A 14662-nucleotide genomic window follows, 5' to 3' on the forward strand; every position below is an offset into this window, starting at 1 on the left:
AACGAAAGAAAAGACTTAAATATTTGATGTGAGCTGTTGCTTTCATGCCTACCGGATACGATTTCAATTAGATGTATGCGCAAAACCCTGCGGTTTTGATATCATTTGAGCGCCGATCCCGCGCGAGCTCTGTTCCGGTTCCCATGAGCAGTAAAGGATTTTAGTGCTGGCCTTTCCTCCGGCCTTTTGGTGCTATAAATCCACAGCGAGGGAGGAATGACGAGTATACAATCCCGAGCTGCTGCTGCTGCTGCTGCTCAGCCCAAAATCGATACTAATTGAAGTTGATGGAATGTTCAGCTGTCCAGTTTTCCTCGGCACTTTGTGTGTAGATATAAGAGCGACAGCGACTTTCCACGCTGGCAATTGGCCGGCAATGGAGTCAAGCAGCTGGACCAGCCAGAGACGGGCGGCTGCTTCTTTCGTCGTGAGGACTCACGGGAATCGGGCGAACGTTCGCTCCTCCCTCCCCCCGGTCGGCGATTTTTGCCGGACCATTGATTTCAATTACGCAAACGGAGCTATCGTGAAATGTCTTTTTTACAAGTTGGGAATGTATCCTTGTACTATTGGGAAGATTCTCCCGCGATTATTCTTCGATTCATCCAACTCCATTTCCTTAGTCTTGGCTCGGGGGGTCCGCTGTTCTTCTTTTTTCTTTTCTTTTCTTTTATCCTACCAGCCATTTCTTTCTTGTCCGCTATGAAATCACACGTCGTTCGTGATGGCGGTGGCGGGCCGGAAGGAAGGAAGGAAGTTGAGGAGGGAAGCTATATAGTACGGCCGGCTCTGTGCAAGAGAGAAAATTGGCAACCAAACAGCTGAGTTCTGGGAGCTGAGTGAATAAGAAAAATATCTAGAGATAATAATGGGTCGTCGCTGTTGCTGCGATCTATAGTAGCCTATACCAGACGCCCAGAAACAATTATTTATTACCAATTTCTGTTTGTTTCTTCGCTCCCAGATGATGTTGGCAAGCGTCTCGGGTCTCCTGCTAGAAGTTATCGTGGGCTCAGACTTTGTCCATGTGGAAATTGTGTAACTGCCTTGCAGTACATACTGTTGTACATCAGGATATATAAACGGATCAATGGGCATCCAGCAACTCCCATAGCGCTATATGTATGACACTCAAAACTGGGCAGCAGTTTACAACCGGGGAAATGAGATTCCGCCGTCGCCCGCTGACTGATTTCAGTTCATCTCCATTTCCCACCCCATTGGAAGCTGGCAGAAACTATACGTCCAGCTACATACATAGGGCCGGCCACCAGCAGCCACGGATATGGACCGAGACGAGCAGTGAAATAAAGAATATGAGAGCATTATATGTGTATAGGCCGGGGCGAGAGAGAGAGAGAGCGCTATACATAAGGAGAGTGGTTTTTATAACAAACGGAGATTGGATTCACGCGGGGGACTGGGCTGTGTGTGTTGCGCTGGGCTGTGGAGAATAACCGCAGACAAAAAGAGCCCACAAAACACATTCTATAAAAGATTCCGCTGGCGCGTTTGCGCATGATGGTTTCACTGTTATCAGCAGGCCACGAAAATTGGAGAAGAAAAGGAGAAAATAATACTCTGGTAAGAAAAGGAGAAAAAGATGGATGAAAAAGAAGAAGAAAAAGGGAAGCAATATCTATTGGGCTGAGAGACAGCCGTGCCCAGCACAGTTCACACGGAGCGGCGGTGGCGCGTCGGCGTCGCCGTGAATGGTGGGGGGGCCAACCGCACGGCGCATGGTACAAACACACCGACGTCAAATACAAAAGCTAGACGGAAGATTGTGTCATATCCCCAGTTGGCTGGTGAATGGCGAGACATTCACAACCGTTTGCCATCCTCTGATCCTCCAAGCTTGGCCGTTTTGCTTTTGGTCGGCTCGTTGATTTTTGGGAAATTGTCTTCATCCGCGTCAATTTGTTTGCCAGCCGTGATGGATGCGCTCGTGTGAACCGCAGCAATCGTGTTCCATCGATGACGGATTGAAAGACTTGGAACAATTTCTCTCCGAATTTTGCTTTGGCGAGTATTTCCGTCTCTCTTATTTTCCCCTCTCCATTTTCTCGGAGCTTTCGCTGGAAGGAAAGAAAGAAAGAAAGAAACAAAGAGCGGCCGGAGGCGGGTGGAAGCGGCCCGGTTACACGCATCATGGATCACTGGACAATATCGTTGATGGCCTGCACTCTGGCCGCCTTTGCCGCTACGTCGGCTGTTTATTCCCAGCAGCAACCCGTGCTGATGTCTGAAGTGGATATCGCCGCTTTGGATATCGCCGGCCATCATTTCGACATTGATTCTCCTTCGGACGGTGAGTAGTACAAATTGGAGTGATCCCGGGCCGCTCATTTCCCAGCACCCGCACGCTATTATGACCCGTCCCGTGTAAACTAAATCTAAATCAAATGGATAAATAGGATAGCAAGATATAGAAAACGATATCCTGCAAATACACTTATACGACTCGGCGGTGATTAGAATCGTCCATGTAAATACATATTTTCCAGGAGGAGAGCGAGGGGGATTCAGATTGCGTCAACGTACCCAAGAGTTTTATTTTAAAAATCTAATTGACGCGGGGAGTTGACAAGTGACGGTAATTGGTCTAGACGCGTGTATAAAGGAGAGAAACAAGACAGTTTGATGACATAGCTAGAAAGTAAAAAGAAAGTGAAAAGTTTATTTTGAGTACGTTACCCTCGCTCCAACTTGTTTGCTCCATCAGTTATCCGAAACAGAATTTGTTTTGATCTAGTATTTTCCGGTACGAAACTGTTGATTGGCAAACAAAAAAATTCAAATGAGGAGGCCATGGAAAAAGCCAGCGTGAATCGAATTACGTGTGGGCCTGCTGCACTAAATTCATTTAGCGGTGTGCACATGGGTGCCGAAAAAACAAAAAACAAATAACGCGTGAAATGTTTGTACTCAACGCACCACCGCGGCGCTCCTATATATATACAACGCCCACGTCGCCAGCACCTTATCAAAATGGGAAACGGTTCAGCGGAGCGAAAATGAACTTTTTCCTTTCAAACGTGGAGTTATGCTATACTGCAAGAGGCAGTATAGAGGCCGGTTGGATCGTTTTTTAAAGTCTAAACATTTTTCTTTTCTTTTTAAAACTATAAATCAGGTCGGTTTCAACAGCGCCAGGATAGCGCAAATGAAGCGAGAAAAGCAAAAGATCCTCTGCTTGGCTCCTTCCCGGTTAAACCGTACAGTTGGACGCGGTGATTTCGCCTTGGCTTTTTTTGAGAGATTAACGAACGTGAACGTTTAAAGCCTTTTTGTTTGTTTTTTTGTTTTTTAGTTTTACCACATCCATCTTGTTATCAAGGAAGATTTGTAGGTCCCAATCAGGCCGTTTTCGGTTCTTGTTTAGGTTCGAATCGGTTATTCAGGAGCGCGGGATGACAGGGGCGGCCGATAAGGAGGGAGAGATGGGCCAATTAATCGGCTTGATCATGATTGATTGATTGGATTGCTGGTTCTCCACGTCTTCGGTGCTGCGCACAGCACATACATCTTCCATATCAATATGGAACCGGTGCTGCTCGCCGAGTCGACTCGAGGCGAGTGGTTATTGACACAGCAAAAGGGCGTCGCCCTCCTTTTGGTGTTTGGTTTCATCAGGGTTTTTTATTAGTAAACGAGAAGATGATTAAAAAAAAGGATCGGAAGCCTCGACATGAAGACCTCGCAAAGAGGAAAGTTTGGGACAACAAGCTGCTGATGCTGCTGGTCTACACTGGGCCAAAAAAAGAAAGAAAAGAAAACCACACGGGAGCACCAAGTAACAAGGTAAAAAGGAAGAAAAGGTGAGTTGATGGCCGCGATCGATATAATCACGACGCCCTTCCTGTGTGTTAGCTCTCGATCAAAGGGGAAGAACTTGACGCTTTGCCGATGAAGCAAAGAGTATATAGATATAGTATATAGGCTATAGTAGGCCTATAGTGGGACGAAGTATACACAAGAGCGAGACCTTAATATCCTTGAAGTAGAAAATCAGTGACGCACTAGTGGTGATGGTCGGGTTGCATGTTGGCTGTGCGAAGAGATTGTCTTACCGCCGTTACCATTAGCCCTAGCCCGGCCATCAGGCCCTTCCCCACACATATATAGGACTCTAAAAACATCAGACAGCAGTACAGCGGGGCCATTATATTGCCAGCAATCTCTAGATATCCTCCTCCTTCTTTTTCGTTTCTGCGGATGGCTGGATTCGATCCGTTTTCTTAAGAGGCCCATTTTATTTATTTTTTTGTTTCTTTTCTTCTTCTGCCCGATGATTCGACAGCAGCAGCAGCTGCAGCCTCCACACCACACCACAGCACTTTCAGCTTATACAATCAAAAATATATCGCCTTTCGAGTCTGGATATAGCTAGTAGTTTTGACTGGTCACATAAAATAAAACAAAAGTAAAAGAAACTCGCCCAAAACAGCAGTCATCATCAAAGTCTTTATATGTGAATCGGCAAAGCTTCTTTTCTTTCCATTTTTTCTTTATTCCTTTTTTTTTCTTCTTCTTTTGCTTCTTTCAGTTTTTCAAGTATATAGAGAGCGCCCAGCTCATCGATTTTGTCATCTCTTGCTCTTTCACACTTCGGTGACGACAGTGGCGGCTGATTGGCGAGTTCTACTCACTTCCTTTTTCTCCTTTTCATTTCTTTCTTTCTTTCTCTTTCTCTCTCGTCTCTCCAACTTTTCTTTCCATATCTTTTCTTGTCTGCGCACTCTCTCTCTTCCCCGGCCGTCCGCTTTTGTATTCCATAAAAGCTTGCTTGGTGCCAGCGAAAACTATGTGTACCCATATCTTTATTTTTATTTCTATTTTTTTTTTAATATAAAAAAGGCGATTTCAAACTGAAAATAAAAGTGTTGGGGGATAAAAAAAAGGAGAAGAAGAAGAAAGAAAAGCGGAATAAGAAAACTATAGCGGATGAGACTGATAGAAAGATATGCTGGACTCGAGAAAGAATAAGTTTCAAGTATGTTTTTTTTTTTTTAAGAAAAGTACCACGCCATTTTCTTTCGAGGGAACGTAATTCCCGCAACTATAAGCTATTTGCTAAGGCCTTTAGAAATAAAAAGTTTGTACAGCAGAGCTACTATATACTATAAGATCACTCTTCTCATTTTTCCTTTTTTTATCCTGCACTCTGTCTGGAATCTTTTTTGGTTTTTCTTTCGTATCTAATCTCCAAACTAGATAAAAACACAAGTTAAATAATACCAAAAGTTTTAGTACAATGGTAGAAAATGTTTTGGGCTTTTGAATATTTTGCGCTGCCGAGCGGATGCGATCCAAATTGATGCTGTGCGAAAAAGCTTGCTTCTTTGGCCGTTTACACAGCAGCTCGGAAATTCCCGGAGTTTGGGGATTTTTACAGATGAGATGGATGCCGGGGAGGGCCGGGTTATTCTCGGTAAGAGGGCCAGCAAGGATTGATGAATGAAAGTCAGAAGCTGCTAGAGAGCTTTAAGTATATAGCGGTGGGAAGGCCATCAGCATCATCGCGGCCGAACTGAACAGCACAGCAGCAGTGCCGCAGCAACTTGCTGGATATTCTTCTTCTCCGCACAGGATCAACGTCAAGATGTTGATGGATTCGGTGCAACTGCAGATGCTCGACAGCAGTCATTACGGCACGTACTACATATGCAGTTCGCCAACTTGGACCAAAGTCCCTTTTTCTTCTATTTTTGGGCCTTTCCATCTGGGTAGAAACAATCGCTCCTAATGTGGACATCATCAGGATTGGGCTTGTGTATACACTTACTGGCTTTCTCGTATATGTGACTTGACTTGCTTTCCAGCCTCATCGCAGCTGAATGTTTGTACTCTCCTCAGTGCTTATGGGGTGTAGAATGGGACTCGATGATCCGCACGCTTGGCCTGTGAACACGATCAATAGATCCAACATTCTAAATCAACACTCGTCTTTCACAAACACAGGGACTAGCTGCCGCCTTGGTCCGACTATAGTTTCAGTTCTCTCCTTATATTTTGGGCTAAATGAGAAGTGGATCAAGCAAATATCATCAGAGAGTGAGAGAGAAAAGGGCGTCTAATTGTCCGGCTTTGATGGAATGTTGATTCGCTTAATAATGACCCTATAACTTTTGTCATTCGAGAGGAAATGAAATGTATATGTACACTTTAGGATATGAGACTAATCGAGAAATGAATAGTCTGTTAGTAATCGTGAAATATCGTGAAATATCCAAAGTTTTATCACCTGAGTTCCTGCATTTATACTACCGTCATAAAATTGGCGATTTGTCAATGTCTATAAAACGACGACAGGCTGTGACAGCCCGACAAAGTTTGTGTTTCTTTTTTTTTTTATATCACTAAGCGGATCCATCGTAAAATTGTCGATTGTAAAATTGCGGACCGACATAGGCACACAAACAGACAAGGACATTGAAAATCCCGTGGTAGTTGAAATAGCTGCTGCAACGACGATTCGTTTACGTCAAAATGGAGACCAACCAACCGTAAAATGCGATGGGAAAAAAAAGACAAACATTCGAGACGGATTTTCCTTTTGAAATTTATTCAGCAAAGTGGACTGTAAAATCCAAGCGTGGAGAAACTTACAAAAATAAAAAATAAAATAAAATAGAAAACCCAAGAAAGAAATCACTATTGAATCAAGAATAGATGTAATACGAACGATCGTGGCAGGCGATTCTCATGGATCACGACCAAGATGTATTTATATCTTTTTCGATCGATCGATCGATCGAAATAAATGTGTTTTTTATGGCCTATTCTTTTTTTTTCTGGCGTGTGGTGACATATTGAAGCTTGTATAGGCAACCAAGAGTCAATATGTACACACCATCACGCCAACTTTTTTTCCCTGTTCCCCTGATAGATGATGCAGACCGACTACTTTTCGGGAGCGGTAAAAACGGTATTACGTGTAACCCGTCAAAGAACACTTTTCGCATTAGACAACGCCGGGTGCAAACTAGCCCACTTTTTTTGTCTACACTCGACTCTCGTGCTAAAAGCTTTCTTTTTTTTTCTTGAAGACTACTGGCGTGTGATGTCAAATATATTCAGCGCACTTGAACAACTTGGACTCGTACACGTAAACGGACGAATGAGTTGTTTCATCTAAAAGTAGTTGGCGCTCTTTACAGCAGCAACGGGGATCGCTATTATTTGCTCCCCGAAATTCAAATGAGATATTATAACGCAATGGTTTCTCAAACAAAGGAGGAGCACCGGCGTATATAATGAGACCGAGAGACGTAACGACGTGTGGTGGGGATAGTCAGTTGCAAGGCGGGAATGGAAACGCGGGCGTTTCCTCTTGAGGGAACATTGAAATCTAATTGGCCGGCGAGCTGTACATTTGGTTGCCTCAGACGATTCATTCACGCTCTTTTGCCTTGTCTCAACTTCACATGCAGAGATGACGGCTTGCTATTACTGCATCAACGTTTCCAGCAACGAAATGTGTAATCGCTTCGCCATAGAAACACCTTGCTCAACAGGTAAAAAGTGGCCAGCCATTTCATCGCTCGATATTCCAGTTTTCGACACTATATCTTTATTGAGATGAGAATTTTCGTTCGTGAACGCAGCTGACGATTATTCGAGTGATATGACGGTGTGCTACACATTTCACGTGATGGACGAGCGGGGGAAGACGGTGACTGTCACTAAACAGTGTGCAACTACCGAGACGTGTTCCTCACAAGTCGGTTGTCGCCCAGATAAAGCAACCAACCAAACGGTAAATAATTCCAGCCCTTATTTCTTTTTATATTTTAATTGACTATATAGCCGCTAGGACCTTTTTTATTTTTATTTTATTCTGTGGCGTTTTATTATTTCCTGCGTTGTCCTCCATTCTTCGTATTGATCTGCTCTTTGTGTGCACACCCAGTTCTCATTTTTCTCTTCTTTGAAATCTTTTGGGGTCACGGGGAGTACCTAGTACGCTCAACGATCTATGATGGGTGGGGCATGGGTGTGGGTGTACGTGTAGAAATCCCGACGTAATTAAATTTGTTTCATGTCATTTTTCTAATCAAATTCCGCCCTGAAATCATTATAGGTGTGCGTCAGCTGCTGCGATTTGAATTACTGGTATATGAAATTCAATCGTTCAAATGTTCAACTATTCTAATCATATTTGGTTTTCGGTATGTAGCAACGTGGAAGTGGCGTTCAACGCCAGTGATGCCGTGTTCCAGCGCTCCAATGATGAGACGGCCGCTTTCTCAACGGCGACGAGATCCGCCGATGGCGCACGCTGGGCCCTAATACATCAGTCACTTATTTTCTGTTTACTCGCCTTCCTGTCGTCGTCAATCTGATCGATCCTTCTCAGTCGTCGCTCATTTGAAGCTCTACACACACACACACACAATTTCCTTAACACCCAATCAGTTCAGTACGTTTCGGGGGAGAACCTCTCGGTGTCTAATGCGCTCGAGATGTATCCGGCAGATGTGCCGTATCATGGCGGAATTTGAATTGCGCGCGCTAAACTCCGTTTCCTTCATTTCTGGGGTGGTTTTTTGTTTCTGAATAGCCGACGAAGGACCATGGGAAATGACATGCTGTTGCTGATGTTTTCTTTTTCAATTTGGGCTTGGTGTCGTGGTCCTTAAAGGGAAGACGTTGCTGGCATCCCGGTCACGCCGACGCGATAAGGCCCTACGGCACGCGTCGTGCCTTATCACCCGTCATGCAGTTATGTCAAGTCTATTAACAGTTGAGGGTGGAAAAAAACAAACAAAGTGGGACGGGTTGTTTGTTTTTTTCACCCCCCAAGCAGCGCAGAAAGCCAGAAAATAAAACAACAAGAAAATAAGTACGAGAGAAAGACAAAACAGGATCGGCTATACAAGGAAGAAAAGTGTTTCACGCGGGATTCAAACACGCGTCAAGCCTCTTCGCAGAGAATAAACTTTTTTCCTTCCCCCCTCCACTTTCACTTTACGCCAGTTACACACACAACCACTTGAGTTGATCCGAGATTTGACGCCGAACGCCACGCCCTTTATTGTTCCTTCATTCATCGTTTTGACACGGACCATTTTCACGCCAGCTGTGCAACGCTCGCGCAGTACCGTAAACACTTCACAGTCGGATTTCCAAAAGTACCCCCTCTCTCAACCGAAAAAAAACTTTCAATGTCGTTCACACTTGATTCCTTGTTATACCTGCTAGTGCAAAGCTGAATTTTGTCGGGGCGTATAAACTTCGATTATATGGCGGTCGGGTTGCGTCATTGTGCAGAGCGTCTATTGCATCCGAACACGCGGGATCGGCTGAGATCCGCAGAAAGACGATCGATATGAAGAGAGGTTCTTTTCAACCGCATTTCATGTCGGCTCCTTATTCTCGAGGAGACGAGTGAAGGACAAAATCTAAATTGAAAAAAAAAAAAAAAAAAAAAAAAACAAGAAAAACAACTAAAGAAGATGGGAGTTTCAAACGAGCAAAAATTTCTCATGTGGATGTGCACAGCGTACAAAACTGAAGATGAAAAATTCACCGTGATTGGTTTTCTGTATATTCCTCGTCCTATTCTGATTTTTATTCTAAACCAAGATGGAAATGAATTTGTTTTTTGTTTTTTTTTCTCCTTTCTAACTGTCTGTTTGTCCGACAGTGTAACATGTATGTAACATGCGAAATGTGATGGGTTTTATATTTTAAAAAATAAATATATGTACAACGCGTTTATAGTTTATATGATTACTTATTCGCAGTTAGTATCAGCATAGATCTCCGATTGTATAACTAAGTTGGTGCAAGTCTCTGGGAGCAGAGGTGATGGATGTGGTCGACGTCAACTTCTTATCGTCTCGTTTTATCTAATAAGATGAGAAGATTTAATAAGATTTCCCTAAAGACGTGTCTTTATTTATTTCCGATAAAAGGGAACTCGTGGACCCGCTGTTTGCAAGGCTCTACTGACTACTGCAGCAAAATAAATAATTTCCTTCGAGCACAAGTAGCCAAACATAAGGCCTCAAGTGTAATCATACTAATTTGATAATTTCTAAAAGAGCTCTACTACGACCCAACCCCAAAGACATCTAGTCCGCTGTGACTGTGGGTCGGATGGTTTCTACAAAATTATGAAAGTGGCACGGAAATTATTTTTCCAACCATTTCGACGCTTTGTATTTGAATGTCCAGTTAAACCCACTAAAGGCGGAATAATTCATTAAACCGCGTGATCTCAAAGATATCAAGTGACAAACGAAACTTTAACAAGAAATTGACCTAAGCTCTTGTGGTGTAAGCTCCTGTAGCAGATCTAGATCATCGGAAGCCCATTTACAAGCTGATATTATGGACAACGTGACAACCGGAGTAGCCGTTAGATGGCAATAGTTCCTCTGCTCTAGCTTATTTCACTCACAATCGTACCTCATCTCTTAGACCATCTCTTACCATGAAATATACTTAAGTACACGCACAAGAATGTCTACTATTCGGGTTACACTAAGATTCAGCATTCTATTAAATTCAGTAGCTTACCTCCCAGTTTCAAGATTCTAACGTCGTCATAAATTATGTTAATCAAGGATAGATCTGCGCGAATATGTAAGTAACACATTAACCGAAAAGTTTAAATGAATGAAAGACGCCGATTGTCTCACAATTGTCAAACAAACTTAAGTTTTAATCGACATTACATAACAACAGATCGGGGTTAAGAGAAATACATGAATAGGGAGAGCACACATTGGTTGGTACGATGAGTGATCCATCCAACGATGTGCGTTTGGTAACAATCAGTTTAACTTCAACATAACGATTGTTATGAAGACATTCGATTCCAATGGCAACGGACCGACAACCAGCTCAGTCCATTTTAATACTGCCGTAAATGTATCGCACGAACTTGAGCGACGCGAAGAACGCCACCGTGCCCAGGGCCAGGAAAAAGGCGTAACAAGTGATGAAAATGGATGAAAAGAATTCGGTGGTCTGAAAGAAACCCGACATGTTGGAGCGACGGAAATAATAAAAAGCTGCATAGAGAAAGATGAAAACGCTAGTGGATCCTGCCGAGAAGATGGATCGCCACCACCACTCGTGATCTTCGATGGCCAGTTGAAAATAAGTTAACGCGATGGACACGGTGGCTGTGACGCAAAGGACGATGATGAAGGTCAAACCGAGGATTCCGTAGAGAGTGTAGGGTTCACGGCTCCACAGGGTAGCGAAGACGTAGTACAGTTCAACCGAGATGGCACTAAAAGGAAGGAATCCACCGACCAAATAGTGGATCATCCAGGATCGGTACCAAGGAGTCGCCGGAATCTCCCTGGGAATGTTCTTGGCCCGACAGGGTGCGTCGAAGTCGGCTGCCACATTCTTGCCAAAAATTCCTCCCAAGACAGTCAATGGATAACCTGACCAAACAAACAAACAATTATTTTAATTTTATCATTTTGGCAAACAATAAATTTTTAGGGATTGCCTCAAACATACCAATAAAGAGCCAGACCATCATCATGAGAAGGACAGTGGTAAAAGGTAGAGCTTGAGTAGAGTGATACATCCAAGCCACCGTATTTTGAATGCCCCAAAGGACAAACACTGGGACGGCGAAAAGGCACGACGTCAGGTGAACGCACTGAACCCACCGAAATCCTTCGCCCATTTGTTTGAAAAATCGGCAAGCCACAAAACCGCTGACGACGGATGTCAGAGCGTAGAGAAAGCAAGAAGCCGCATTAACGGCTCCATGGCGATGAACGTTAAATTGTCCGGCTAAAGCCAGAACGATGATAATTGCCGCCATGCACAACAGCTGGGACCCGACACCCAACACGGCGCAAAACAGCATTTTCCTCTGCGGGAAGCGGAACACGTCAGAGTGGATGATTTTCCAGCCGTACTCGTCCACATCACCTCCTATTTGGGTTAGAATAAATTGAGTGTGATGGAACAATTAAAACTTTTTCTGAATGACCAAGTTTACCTGCTGAATCTTCACTGTAACGAGCGAAATCTTTTTTGACGATGCGCATTAAGATGACGGCGACAAAGCTGATGAGTAGGAAAGCCAAAACCATCGAATTCATGACGGAAAGCCAATGAATTTCCAGCGTTACTGGGAAAAACTTGCGGGCTTTGAAACGATCCAGCCTATCTTCGAATTTCACACTGGTGGGAATCCATTTGACGCTATAAGTTTGAGTTACTTCGAAGTCGGTTTCGATGGTCTCGGGTAATTCGACGCCATCGCTCACGGAGACATTGGCGCTAATGATTTGTTTATCGTTGTACTCAAAGATGAATTCGTATTGGGTCCAGACAGAGATTTTGTGGGTGTGGGGGAAGAGGCGTCCCTCTTCCAGGTGCCCAACAAAGTTTCTCAAAGGTAAATCATCCACAACAAATTCAAAGTAATACTGATCTTCGATAGCTTCAGACAGCTTCTCCAACTCTTTCTTCTTCAGATTCAATGTACAAAGTTTTTTCTTTTCGACATCAGTCTTGAATTTCAATTTGTACAATGATTTGGCCATTCTGTCTCCATCGAGTACCTCTCCCAAAGACATGCTACGATGCTCAATCTGTTGGTAAATGGAGCCATTTAGAATCTCTCAACAGCAGAGTCATGAGATAGAAATGAATACTTGCCTTTTCCGGAATGCAGACTGGCAGACTATAATAGTGATAGGTTTCATGAGGGTTGTTGTATGGACCAACTTTGTTGACGTACAGTTTGACCTACGGCAGAAAACCGGTTTAGATTAAAGAGACACTGCATCTACATGACACGTATGCTAGTTGACACAGGTATATCACGGTATTAAACCTGAGGGGTAGCAACTGTAGCGATAATTGCATATAAAATAGATTTACCTCATCATTGTCGTCGTATTTTTCAGCACCAACTGAATATCCACCCCATTCAAGAAATGGAAACAGAAAAAAGAGAATGAATAACGTCCACGTAGTCATTGTGTTTTGAAGCAGAATTATAAGCAGACTAAAAAAATTGCCTGACAGTTGGACCGACAACTAAAGTGTAAAACCAGATGCTCTAGTTCAACAAAATAAGACACGGGAGCTTTTCCGTTTGCGGGAAAAGATAGCGTTACAAAATTCCAATTCGTAGAATCAGAAATCTAATCTCGACGGAAATCGACGTAATTCTATCGACGAAATTACAAGAATGACTTGCAGCTAATAAAAAACGATAAAATACGATCTCGAGCCAATGATCGAAACTACTCGATCGTATCGACAGATGAATAGTTGAATACGCATTGACTGTGCACAAAAAACAAGTTTCATTACTCATGATTTTTTTTCTCTCTATCAATAATTGCCCACTCCTATTATTACATAATCTGACTTGTCATTCCCGCAAACCTATTTTTTTCTTTCTTTCTTTTAGTTTCCCGAACTGTACGTCTGAGATAAGTCGCGGCTGTTGGTCGGAAAAATCACAGGCGCGTGCCTTATGAAAAGAAATCCATCGACTATTGTTCGGATAAAAAAAAAGAAATAATGGCGATAAAAAAATATCTTCTTCATAAAGCAATCGTCAATGTTTTTATTTCATTCACTTTTGAGCGACCTCTGATGTATCCGATCATCAATGAACGAAATCACTCACGCGCATCTAATGTTGAAAAAACAGTCCCCCCCCCCCCATACAGAGAGGGGGGGGGGATTCACAGTGACTCCAAGTTATTTGAAATTTTAAACTACACGACTGACTTGTTGTTCAGCAACGTTTCCTTTTGGTTCTTACGTAACGTATGTGGTGAAAATAAGAGCTCCGGTGTAAAAATGGACGGAGACCTCCAACTGAGATTTCCCAGTGAGGGGGGCAAACATGTTGTACATAAAGCCATTCCACAATTTTTAGCTAGCCCACGCAGCGTCTAAAGTTCCAGTTATGAGCCCCACCCAGAAATCCATCCATCATTTATCGTGAACGACAAAAAGAATAACACACGTCGTATAGCCTACATTATCGTGTGGGGCTTATGAGTTCAACACAAGATGATTTCATATCTTAAATGTAATTTGTGGTTGAGGGGTTTTTATTTACGAGCCGACGTGTGGTTGCTCGATCGTGTCCGACACGTTTTTTATTTTATTCCAACCCCTTTGATAACAATATCTCATCCATCAATTGATTTCTCTTTGAAAAGATTCAAACAAAAAGAGGACTCGAACAAAACCGAAATGAAAAAAAAAGTTCAACCGTCCGAAGACAAAAAACTATTTTGTGACGACGTGCCGATTTTTTAACGACACACTCCCCTCTGGACGGAACTTCTATTGAATTCAAAAAGTGATCTGTAACTTTTATTTTTTTATTGTTACGTTATTAAATTTATTTTGTATCTTGCTGTATACATCCCTCCTCTCTTGTTCCGAAACACTTATTGCATTGTGATGCCCCTGATCGGTTGTGTGTGCAACTATAGGCCTGTTGGTTTCCATTGTTATTTTTATCAAAAGGCAGATGGTATTGCGTCAAAACCACGCACTGTCTCTCTCCATCGTGTACGTAAGTTTTTGTGATTGTTATTTTTATGGACAATCACAATAGGAGATAGATATACATCCTAACAATGTTTGAGCTGTCGACACACAAGAGTGTTATGTAAGGATTTCCCGGTCAATCGAACTT

General features: G+C 43.0%; 2 protein-coding genes across 2 annotated transcripts; one reads left to right on the forward strand and one right to left on the reverse strand.

The window, feature by feature from the left end:
• The first annotated feature begins 1820 nt into the window (after positions 1-1820).
• On the forward strand, positions 1821-9457 carry LOC124329443 (ly6/PLAUR domain-containing protein 6-like). The gene is made up of 5 exons (XM_046788507.1): positions 1821-2311; positions 7437-7520; positions 7611-7762; positions 8087-8118; positions 8183-9457. Exons 1-5 carry the CDS (start codon positions 2152-2154, stop codon positions 8346-8348), a joined length of 594 nt encoding a protein of 197 aa, XP_046644463.1. The 5' UTR covers positions 1821-2151; the 3' UTR covers positions 8349-9457.
• Positions 9458-10652: 1195 nt separating this feature from the next.
• LOC124326629 (transmembrane 9 superfamily member 1-like) lies at positions 10653-13030 on the reverse strand. Its single transcript, XM_046785551.1, has 5 exons — positions 12874-13030; positions 12649-12738; positions 11984-12581; positions 11491-11916; positions 10653-11411 (listed from the first exon to the last, which is right to left on the reverse strand). The coding sequence occupies exons 1-5, from the start codon at positions 12970-12972 to the stop codon at positions 10858-10860; spliced, it is 1767 nt and encodes a 588-aa protein (XP_046641507.1). The 5' UTR covers positions 12973-13030; the 3' UTR covers positions 10653-10857.
• Positions 13031-14662: the final 1632 nt, after the last annotated feature.

Source organism: Daphnia pulicaria, chromosome 1, assembly GCF_021234035.1.
Source record: "Daphnia pulicaria isolate SC F1-1A chromosome 1, SC_F0-13Bv2, whole genome shotgun sequence".
Taxonomy (NCBI): domain Eukaryota; kingdom Metazoa; phylum Arthropoda; class Branchiopoda; order Diplostraca; family Daphniidae; genus Daphnia; species Daphnia pulicaria.

Excerpts from the sequence above, each read along its gene's own strand:
- LOC124326629 (XM_046785551.1), bottom strand. The coding sequence starts at position 12,972 with ATGACTACGTGGACGTTATTCATTCTCTTTTTTCTGTTTCCATTTCTT. Across the intron at positions 12,739-12,873 it reads AATACGACGACAATGATGAG|GTCAAACTGTACGTCAACAA; the intron begins GTAAATCTATTT and ends TTTCTGCCGTAG. Across the intron at positions 12,582-12,648 it reads CAGTCTGCATTCCGGAAAAG|ATTGAGCATCGTAGCATGTC; the intron begins GCAAGTATTCAT and ends ATTTACCAACAG.
- LOC124329443 (XM_046788507.1), top strand. The coding sequence starts at position 2,152 with ATGGATCACTGGACAATATCGTTGATGGCCTGCACTCTGGCCGCCTTT. Across the intron at positions 7,521-7,610 it reads AGAAACACCTTGCTCAACAG|CTGACGATTATTCGAGTGAT; the intron begins GTAAAAAGTGGC and ends TCGTGAACGCAG. Across the intron at positions 7,763-8,086 it reads ATAAAGCAACCAACCAAACG|GTGTGCGTCAGCTGCTGCGA; the intron begins GTAAATAATTCC and ends AAATCATTATAG.